The sequence below is a fragment of the Semicossyphus pulcher genome, unplaced genomic scaffold (assembly GCF_022749685.1).
Source record: "Semicossyphus pulcher isolate SPU_LCO1_2020_fin unplaced genomic scaffold, fSemPul1.0.p SCAF_10, whole genome shotgun sequence".
In the NCBI taxonomy this organism is placed as follows: Eukaryota; Metazoa; Chordata; class Actinopteri; order Labriformes; family Labridae; genus Semicossyphus; species Semicossyphus pulcher.
In genome coordinates, this window is record NW_027211604.1 from 27,709,597 (window position 1) to 27,720,689 (window position 11,093).

The 11,093-nt window shown below is 38.5% G+C and overlaps 1 protein-coding gene across 1 annotated transcript; it reads right to left on the reverse strand.

The window, feature by feature from the left end:
* Positions 1-7,485: 7,485 nt before the first annotated feature.
* mmp13a (matrix metallopeptidase 13a) lies at positions 7,486-10,827 on the reverse strand. The gene is made up of 9 exons (XM_069672879.1): positions 10,729-10,827; positions 10,243-10,487; positions 10,002-10,150; positions 9,253-9,381; positions 8,998-9,159; positions 8,613-8,876; positions 8,363-8,522; positions 8,161-8,264; positions 7,486-8,070 (listed from the first exon to the last, which is right to left on the reverse strand). The coding sequence occupies exons 1-9, from the start codon at positions 10,825-10,827 to the stop codon at positions 7,961-7,963; spliced, it is 1,422 nt and encodes a 473-aa protein (XP_069528980.1). The 3' UTR covers positions 7,486-7,960.
* Between the last annotated feature and the right edge of the window lie 266 nt (positions 10,828-11,093).

The window sequence follows — 11,093 nt, forward strand, 5'->3', positions numbered from 1 at the left end:
CAAATTCAGCCTTTAAACTCACAATGATGCCCTCAATATTGTTTTTATTTCTTCATACTCATACAGTATTGTCCCTGTGCCATTTTATAGTTGAACTATACACCTGAAATAAATTTACTTCATTTTATCTTAAAAATGTGTTGATTGCTAAAACTCTTCCTAAAAGTTATATTTTGAGTGATATTCAGCTTTTTTTTCCAAAGATTTTTTATCAGTCTGCCATCAAAGGTCTTTACTCACAACCTGTCCACACTAACCCTTAGGCGGATGTTGCTGACGACAAGATAGTGATGTGCATTGTGAGCTAAAACAGACAAGCTGTGTCATGTCCTGAGCAGGGCTTTCTGACATGTAATGGAATATTTTGAGATTCCACAGATTGCTCATCATGCTATTTAACTTTACTCACCAACCACATACAACAGCTATAGAGCCATAACATTTTGTTTTATGGTCATGAGTCAATTTAAATACTTCTGGCTTTATCACATAAGAAGTTTCATTTATTTGATCATAGTAATAAGATTTATTCTGCAATCTATTCTATTTGGGTGCAGTACATAAAAGACTAGATTGTTTTACAGTTTAAAGAGAAGTTATGCATGTTTACTTGCACAAACTGGGTTTATAATTACATATCTTAAAGAATGTACTTCATTATGAATAATGAGTCATTTGTACGTTGTTAGAGGAAAACTACTGTCTTCATTTTGAAACTTCTGTCTCAGGTAAGGAGACCAACAGCAAGCGCAGACACAAAAAGAACATTTTGCAATATATATATATATACAAGAATGAACTATGCAAATATAACCATATAACCAACCTTCTGTAAAGAAGGTTTAGAAAAACAGTATGACAGTATTAGTATTAGTTTTCATGTATTATGAATACATAATACATGAAAAACATGGGACATCATTTCTGTATCCAGGACACTATATTATAATATGTGTATCTACTCTAGAGGAAATCATTAATGTTAGTATTACAACATTGTTTTACGTGCTGATTTTACCACTTTTTACCACTTCCTGGCATTATTCATCTGTGACCAGTGTATTATAAGACATAATGTGGTTAATGACGGATGTACAGTATGTCATACACACACACACACACAAACACACACACACAAGCACACAGCTAACCTTATAAAGACATTGCATTTAATACCATTCTTTGTGGACTGCCAAACCTAACCATTATCCTAACCTTAGCCATAACCACTCAATGTCTAACACTAATCTTTACCGAACCCCAATTCACACCATCCCCCTAATCCCCACAACCTCGTATAGATGTTTTGTCCCATTAGGACCAGCATATGTCCCTATAAGGACTACTGGTCCCCATAAGGACTACAGGTCCCCATAAGCACTACTGGTCCCCATAAGGACTACAGGTCCCCACAAGGACTACTGGGCCCCACTAGGACTACAGGTTCCCACAAGGACTACTGGGCCCCATAAGGACTATAGGTCCCCACAGGCGTGAGCCAGAGCACTTCCTTTCACACCAGACGCGCATTTCTCCACGCCGGTCGACAAGCGCCTCTGCTGCTCAGCTGTCGTTTACTCACATTTGGAGCTGTTTCTTCATCATGCTCTCTCTCTCTGTTTGCGTGTGTGTTTTGACATTGTTCCCAAATGAACATAGGGACCATAAACTTTTAAACCTGTAAACTTAGTCCTAATGTTTAAAGCGTTTTGAAAAACTCAAGTCAGGTCTCTGACTACACCTTTATCACTAATGTTGTCTTGGGTAAGACAGCTTGAAAGCACAACTGTTTTCCTGAAGTAAGTACGTTTTTTTAAGCTGAAACTTTTTGTAAAAAAAAACTATTTACATTTCAGCCAGCAAAGTTTCACAGTGAGTAAAATATTAGCCAGGTATGCAGGAGATTGTTCTTTGGAAAATACTACACACACATGTACAGGACAGGATCAGCAAATAGATAAAAAGCAGAGATTGACTAAGGAAAAAAGTCACTAAAACGGACAATGATGGAACACCTATGAGCAGGTATGTAATATGCATTTTAAAAAATACATTTTGAGACGTGGGTGAAATTATTATTCTGAATGAAACCATTTGTGAATTATTTGGTCTTGTTTGTAAGCATAATGTCTAATGGAAACTGAGCAACATATTTGAAGCATGGTGGCAGAAGCCACATGCTGCAGGGGCATTTTTTTACCATTAGGACTATGGGAAAGGTCAAGGTTCAGGGAAAGGCTTGAAAAAGCCAAGTAGATAACTATCCTTTATGAAAACCTGGTCCTGTACCCATGAATTGGCTTTACTTTCACACTTTAACATGACAATAATCATAGCACACTGCCTAGTCAACAAAAGGGGGAGATCTCTGTGAATGGCCTTCCCTAGCCCAGACTTGTATCCAATCAAACATTTCAGGAGAGACCTGAAAACAGCTGTCCACAAATGGTCAACATCCAATTTTGCCTGCACTTTTGCACTTAATTAAATAAACACCTTTAAACTGCTTGCCGTGTCCATCTCAAGCTACAGTGGTCCAAACACAAAGACCATCCTTAACACTAATGGGTACAAAAGGTTTTGAAGTTGTTCAAGTAGATTGCTTTAGTCACTAGAAGGCTGTAATACCTGCAACAAAATATTCCAGGGCCAATATTAACTATCAGTAAATACACCTTTTTGAGATTGACCAGAAACAGCCGTTACATTCCTCTCTTCAAAACCAACAAAATCAAATGACAAATCAGTCATTTTACCTCACAGAACAGGGAGACGCTTGTCTACCGCTACCTTGATTCTTTGCCATCCTTTCTGTAATGTAGGGGAACCAGGAAGAGTATTGGCTATGTTTGTAGGTGCAAATGGTGATCAAATAAAACAATTAATTAAGTAATGTTGTCTGACACTTACATTTTCAATCTGAGCTTTTTATTTGCAAAAAACAGAACTTTTAGTGGAAGTACTTTGAGAGGGTGGATATGCCCACAAAAAGGGTTACTGTAATTACAGCCCCGTCTAGCAGCTGCTGGTTGAGGCAATTAAATCGAACAATTCCAAAACCTTTTGTACCTATTAGTTATTTAGACTTTATAATAAGTAAAAACAAGGCCCAGGTTTTAAATAACCAGAACTCCTCTTACTGTTCTAAACACTTATGTTTGATTTTTAAGTCCCCTTGTAATGATATACTTGCAGAATTGTTTTAAGTCCTCTTCTTGCTTTGCCATTATGGGGTTTATTGTGTAGACTGATGGAAGGGAAAATATTATAATTATATAATCATAATGTTCTACATAACAAAATGTGAAAAAAGATAAGGGGTCTGAAAGCTTTCTGAATGAGCTGTATAGGGGTGTTTCTGAAACTACGGGTTTTTTTAAAACTATATTGAATTTATAGTAAAATTTGTCATATCATGCACATACAAATGATGATTAAATAGGGTTGTTTTTAAAAATGTATTAACCTTTTTTTATGGAACCATATACCGCTTTTGTTATTGTCCCACAAATGTAGTCCTGATGTTGAGATACTGAAAATGAGCAAATTCATTAAAATTCGACATTATACCAAATGTAAAAGATTGATCTTATTTTACTTTACACCATATTAAACAAAACAAAACTCTAAAGTAAATTTTTTTTTTTGGAAATACAAAAACATATTGTTTTCTGGGGGGACACAAGCTAGCAAATGAAAAAAATGGCCACTTGCACTAGCTGACCCTCAAAACAAAGTAAACAAGATAAAGTTAAAGAAATTAGGTAAAAAATCATCTATTCCTCTTAACTATTTATTGTGTGTCCTAACCATACAGTTTAGTAATTGTTTATTTTAACAGTATTTTGTTGAATCCATCTGTATCATCAATCAATCAATCAAATTGTATTTGTATAGCGCCAAATCATAACCAGAGTTATCTCGAGACACTTTACAAAAAGAGCAGGTCTAGACCGACTGTTACGTGCCGTAGTTTTATGTTGTGTTTTCCGTGTGTTTGTGTGTGTGTGTCTTTCTCCTGTGCTCCTCAGGTGCTGATCTCCCCTTGCTGCAGCAGGTGATCAGGCTCACCTGTTACCACTCCAGCAATCAGGCAGGAGTATAAAGAGCAGCAGAGAGGAGACAGCCAGGCCAGTGGGCCATTCGGCTGTGTGTGTGACAGACGTCTTCGTGTTCGGGTTTACTCTTTCAGTGGAAAGAGGGCGTTTCTTTGAGGCCTTAGTGTTGTATTGTTATTTGCAGTTTTTGGTTTATGCTATGTGCTTTGTCTTATAGAACAGCTTCTCTTTTGTTTAGTAGAAGCTCGCTTTGTGTTTCCTTATTGCTTTAGTTTGTTAATAAATCCCTTCAACTTTGCCTATACTTTGTTCATCCCTTCATTTTCGACACATTGGCAGAAAAACTTCCTTTTAACAGGCAGAAACCTCGAGCAGAACCAGACTCATGTTGAACAGCCATCTGCCTCGACTGGATGGACCGAAAATGGGATAGAAGGAGATGCAGGATAGAGACAGGCAAAGAGAGCAACAACAACATATGTCCTTGTTACATGAACAACAACAGACACATACTTATAGTTACAATGCCAATAATAGTGGTAGACTAGTGTGAAGATTAGCAAAAAAGTAAATAAATAAATTAGCGAGAGAAGCAGAGTAATGATAAAGGCTGAGGTAATTTAATTGTAACAGTTGAAGTCAACAGGGGTCCGTTTCACAAAGAAGATTCAACAAACTCTGAGTCTAACCCTGAACTCTGAGTCGATCTACTCTGAGATAGGAAACTCTGAGTTTTCAGTTCCAGAACAGCTGATCAGAGTTAGTTCAATCAACTCTGAGTAGGTTCAGCCAGAGTTAAGTGTGTGCACACTGACTGTAAAAAGCCAGCATTAATGGAGCCCCGACACCACGATTCACCATGGCAACGGTACACAAAGAGGTCCTCCTACGTCACACCAGTGGAGCTCGAAATCGTCACGCGGACGTTCAGCGAATACGAGCATGTTTTTAGAAAAATAAAGTAACACGGCTGCAGCTGCAACAGAGAGAGAAGCGGCGTGGGAAGAAACTGCTGCTCGAGTAAATTTGCAAGTTTGAACTGGTCTATTTATTTAATACTTAAACACGACCGGAAGCTAAAATTTATATTAATTTAGGAGCAATCCAGCGGGAGAAAAAAACGTACATGGAAGCACTTCAATCATATTTTAAATATTAATCTAATGAAATATCATTCAGTGGCTGTTTTAATGTGCATTAACTTTATCCCTAACATGATGCTGACTTCACATACATTATAATTCATGTTGATTAAACTGAATGTGTTAGTTTAAAAAAAAAAATCCAATAACTTACGGTGTCTTATTTGAGTGCTCTCGGCAGTGGTGGTGCAAAATCTAAAAATGACTTTGACACAGATTTGTCTTTTGATTTGCAAAGCGGTCAGAGCAGCACAGAGACACAACGTTTCTTCTTTTAATTCGGTAACCGCTCAAACACACGCGTGAGACGGGCTGAATGAATGAGGAAGTCGAATGAGGGTTTTATATTCTAGAGGGAGGAGACAGAGCGAAACTCTGAGTTTCCTGAAGAAAACCTGCTCGCGACCAGGTTAGGTTCATAGAGTCTCCCTCATTTCAGGGTTAACAGACTCAGAGTTTTCAATAAACCTGCTTTGTGAAACGGACCCCAGGTCTACTATTAGCATTAGCAGCAACAATAATGATACAATGGGGAACACTGATGTTAGAAGTTGTTGCAGTCGAGCAGGTCCACAGCAGCAGGTGGTCTGCAGCAACGATCTCCAGGAACCTTCAAGACAAGGGAGCACAAGAACTCCCGGGAAGATATATGGTTAGTAATGTTAATGGAACCAGAAGATACAGAGTTAAAGAGCTGCATTAATATGACAGAGAGAGAGAGAGAGAGCGGGAGAGAGACAGAGAGAGACCGAGAAAATGTATGAGATGCTCTGAGTCAAAGCTATTATAGCAGACCTTGCTAGCTGCCATGCGTCGGCAATATAAACAAAAATATCATTCCTGTTACACAACTTTGCCTATTTGAAGAGACAAATTCAAGGTGAGTTATTCACTCACATGCCTTTTTTTTGGGAACACTTACACTGTTAGTGGTGGTTTAATAATCTGCTCTTATGCACGCACTTATCTGCTCTTTTTCCTAATATTTTCCTAATATCAAATATTCAAATGTAATAGGCAAAATATTAGGAAAAGCTCCCAATTGAATGTAGTCCAGTTTAACTGCTCTACAAACTACAACCTCAGTAATACAAATGTATATAGTAATAGCAATTTATATTTAGCAAGTTATATTTGTTGAAATTATCTTTACCCTTCAACAGCTATCAGCAAATCAAAGACTCGACATAAGTCTGACAGAAAGGACAGACAAATGAAATTAATTTGATTATTATCTCTGCTGCAGGCCTGTAATATGTAGGTCCAATACAATATTTGAGCTAAAAACTCATCCAACAGTCGTGAGGCAGTGCATGTTGATCTGTTTGAGAGAGACGCTTTGACATATTTTCACTTTGATACTAAATAAAATAAATCTAGTTTACTTTTGCTGATTTCTCCTAAGTTGCCAACATGAGCTTTACAATAATAAAGTGACAGTGTCAGTGTCAGTGTCAAAACTGAACAATATCATATTTGTAAAGGAATATTGAATTTATGACTGTTAGTGTCATGGGTTTAAAACAAGGAACTCAGATTTATGGAGTCTACTGCAATATCTGTACTATCATTAAAACATGTAACCTGTTAGTGTTGTTCTCTGCAGAAACATGTTGATAAGGTTACCTTATTCACGTTCACCATTAACATTGTGTCCTCATCGATACAAAATGTCAATTATATTTTTATGGGTTCTTTGCAAAATTAGTTGAAGAAATTATGTAGAAATTAGTTCCATGTAGAAAAGTTTGTGATAAGACACAACACATTCAATTTGATAACTTTTTGGATCTCCATGAAACTTGAATGATCACCGGACCATGAAGCCCACTATGATGATCCCTAACCTTTCCTCTAGCACCACCACGAGGTTGACACTTGTGGTTCAGAGTGAACATTTCTCAACAGTTATTGGAGGGATTACTTTGAATTTGGTTCACATGTTCATGTCCCCCTCAGGGTGAATCAGCGCCACCATTGGTCAATTTGTCCAATACTTTATGATCATAACCTGCAAAACTAATAGCAATCCCTTCAGCCTCAGATGTACTCTATTAGCATGCTAACTTGCTAAACTATGTTGGTGAACAGGATGGAAATGTGAGACAATTAGCTGGATGTACAAGTTTATGGACATTTGTATATAATTACCAGTTTAATTTGTTTTTATGACTTATGACAGATACTGTATGTCATAGCATTTTTCTGATTTCCATTGCTGAAAAATCTTACTTACTGTGAATACTCAAAAACATTAAAATAACAACAACAACAATAAACATGAATCTTTTCTTATTTTCTTTTATTAATAATTAAAGGTGCCAAAATATTTTCACATTTTAGAAATGCAAGCATACATTCATCTGTTCTTCACAGTGGTGTTCAAATCAGTGCAATTTGCCTTGAGCGACTGTAACAATGTTCCATAAATGTATGTAACATGTTCCACAGTAAAACTTCTTTAAACACACAATTTAAACAGTCAGGCAAATAGCAAAAGAGATAATGAATGAATTTAAGATAAATAAAATAAGATAAACAGTTAAATTAATTTAAAATAGCAATGATGGAAAGATCAAATTAAAAAAAGGAATATGAAAAAAATATAAGGTGCTGTTCTCAGGAAGGACATAAATCCACAGTGCAACAGTGCATAACAATATAATTATATATCATAAAACATATTATTGCATACTAGCACTATGGTGCCTTCATTGTCTTTCAGAGTAGCTACATAAACACCTTAGTGGCTGAACTGGTCTAATATTTAGTGCAGCGCAGGAAGTAGCTGTTCCCCAGCACACGGAACAACCTGCCGGTCCTCAGGCTGTACTCAAACATCTTGGATCCACTGTAGATGTAAGTGTAACCTGCAGAAGAGAGACTCGGTGTTAGTTGCTGTGCAAACGTTTCGATATATCTGTTATTTGGATTTTGAAAAACTCTAAAATGCTACTCACCTCTCTTCTGGAAAGCTGCGGTCACCTTCCCGGTCATGCCGGTGAAGGTCTGATCCACATTCTTGGGGAATCCCTTGTCCATTCTCTTTTTGGCCTCGTCATAGCTGAAGGAAAACAGACAGACTTTAGACTGGTTCATAAACCATCACCATACCTCTACCAGTCACCTGAATGAATCTTACATCACATTATTTGAACCCACCTGTAGTACTTGCTGCCCACAAAGAACAAAGTCTTGCCAGTTTCTGTATCATACATGGCTGCATCGATTTTCTTGACGCTTTCGGGCAGACCAAAGCTGGAAATGGATTTAGGATAGCCTTGCAAAAGATTGTAGCCACTGAGAGCCCACACTTGACGACCTGTATAGAAACAAACTTTTTAGTATCCGCATGTAAGGAAGTCTTGAAAATAAAGTCTGATTGGAAGCTTACAGAGAACAAATACAGTACCTTTAAAGAGTAAGACACTGTCTAACAGGTGGCTCTCATAAGCAGAGTCGATGTTGACAGGAGCATCGGGCCAGAAGTTTGCGATGAGACTCAGCTGAGGTTTGACGCTCTGAGCGTAATTGCGCCAGAAGAAGCTGTCTTTGAAGAAGATAATCTCTCCTCGCAGGGTGGCAACAGCGTCCAACACCATGGTTGAATCACAGGAATCAGGGGTGGTGGGAGGCTCAGATCCAGGCTGAATGGGGGGCGTTTCGGGGTTTGAACCTGGATGTTTCATGAAATAAGCATATCATTGAGTTGTGTGACATTATCAAATATTGTGCAGTTCTTCAGGGATTTTGGCTCTATTTGTTCTATTTCCGCAAACCAATCAGTCAGTACTCACCATAGAGCGACTGGATTCCATTGATGTCGTCCCGGGGCAGAACGAAGGTGTCAGGGTTTCTGTAGATGTACACAGGATACATGAGAGCACCAGGATCATTGGAGTGAGACAAGCCCAGGGAGTGACCAAACTCATGGGCGGCCACCAAAAAGAGGACGTAGCCTACAGCAGGAAATGTCAAATAACAGGTTAGTTACAGCTCCAGAGTAGTTCAGAGCACAAGAGACACAAGCAGAGCATAAATACCAAACTGACCATTCCGTGAGCGGAAAGTGAAGGTCTCATCTTCATCAAAATGAGCGTCTCCTCCAAGGCCAGGGGAGGGGGCGAAGGCGTGGGCCAGAGTGCCATCAGGGCCATCAAAGGGGCTAAAATCACCATGTGCTGAGACAAAGAACATATTCAGGTCAAGTTGTGCAAAATAGATCTACAAGCAATCAACTGTAATAGTGTAAAAACAATAAATCAGAACTCGTTTTCAGAACGCATTTTAGTGTTAAGATTGATCAGCTGTCCAGTGTGAATCAAGAAATTAAACAAAGTTAAGGCTAAGATGGATTGTAGGAAGACTTAACCATGGACTATATATAATAAGTGGATACTAGTACCAATGTTATGAATGTGAGTTTTGTTTCTTAGGCCTCCAAAAGTCACCATATTTGGATTGCTAGGCCTCTTTCCTGATTGACAGGTTACCATAGTAGCAACTTGTCAATCACAGCTAGCCACGCCCTTAAGTATACGGTGCTTACCGCCTAATTTACTCTAAATGGGTGCATAAGTTACAAAATGAACATGTTGTTGTATTGAAGAAATCTTGACACAAGTAATAAAGACCATAAAGTCATTAGAAAAAGTTTACTGAGGTAATAAACGAATTAAAGAACATTAATTTTCTCTTAGCATTTTATACAATCAGACTTCTTTTGGCAACGTGTGGAGTTGTCCCCTACTGTATAGAAAGAATGCAGGTTACAGTACAGTTGAAGTAAATTTGCACTCACATCTTCTGGTAAAGGAGATCATGATGTCAGCGATGCCACTGTAGATTCTTGTGAATCTCAGAGGAGAGACATCGGCCCAAACCTGCAGCGCCTTCTCTATGGACTCATCTACCTCTGCCTGAGACATGTCAGGTGTGTAGTTCTCGATCCTGTAGGGTAAAAAAAGAAATCTGGAATATTATTACATGAACTGATTAAAAATAGAAGTCATTCAAAAATGTTCTCTTCTCAGATAATTTACCTGTAGGTGAGGCTGTTTTTATCCCACTTAAAGCCTTCAAAGGTGGTGAATCGGCCAATGTTGCCATCAGGAACACCACAGCGGGGCTTCTTCATCATGGCTAAGGTTTCTGCATCCAGCTCCCCGGTGATTTGTAGACCGAAGTATCTCTGCATCTCACTCAGCTTCCTGCTCACCGGGCTGATCCCCCGTCTGACACTTGGACCTGTCTCCTCTGTTAGGTTGAAGAAATTCTTCAGGTAGCTCTGCAAGAGAGAACAAGAGTTGGAAACTTCAATATGCAACAGTTCTAAAAAGTAAAATGTTGGAAGAAGCTATCAGCTTGCTAATGTGAAAAGAGCTCTTAACTGCAGAGGACAACAGTTTTCTTTCTGTGTCTATAGCAGCATAATATTCACAATTCCCAGAAGATTAACATTATCAGATGCACTGTAATGCAGAATAGTCAGGCAACATGCATAAAAAGGCAAAAACAAGCGTACATACCTCTGCTAAATCCTCGTCCTGCACAGTCATCTGCGGCAGAGGCACGCAGTAAATTGTGACTGCCAGGCTTAGTAGAATGCACACATTAAAAGTCTCCATGTTTTGGTTTGATGTGTTCCTGTCCTGCAGGCAGCTGTTATATTGGCTGAGATGAGGGCGTGTTCAGCAACTACCTCCTTGAGTCATTGACTGAATACTCCTTTTAAGGAGAAGAGAGGAAGTGGAGCTTTGATTGCTCATCACAGCAAAAAATTTCCCACATCAGGACACTAATTATGATGACATGTCACAGTGTTTTGGAAGATTTTCATGACATGATGATGCCATAAGCAGTACTACTTGTGTATGTATATTTTTTACGTTCA

Excerpts from the sequence above, each read along its gene's own strand:
- mmp13a (XM_069672879.1), bottom strand. The coding sequence starts at position 10,827 with ATGGAGACTTTTAATGTGTGCATTCTACTAAGCCTGGCAGTCACAATT. Across the intron at positions 8,523-8,612 it reads CAGTGTCTTACTCTTTAAAG|GTCGTCAAGTGTGGGCTCTC; the intron begins GTACTGTATTTG and ends GTTTCTATACAG. Across the intron at positions 8,265-8,362 it reads GTGGGCAGCAAGTACTACAG|CTATGACGAGGCCAAAAAGA; the intron begins GTGGGTTCAAAT and ends GTTTTCCTTCAG.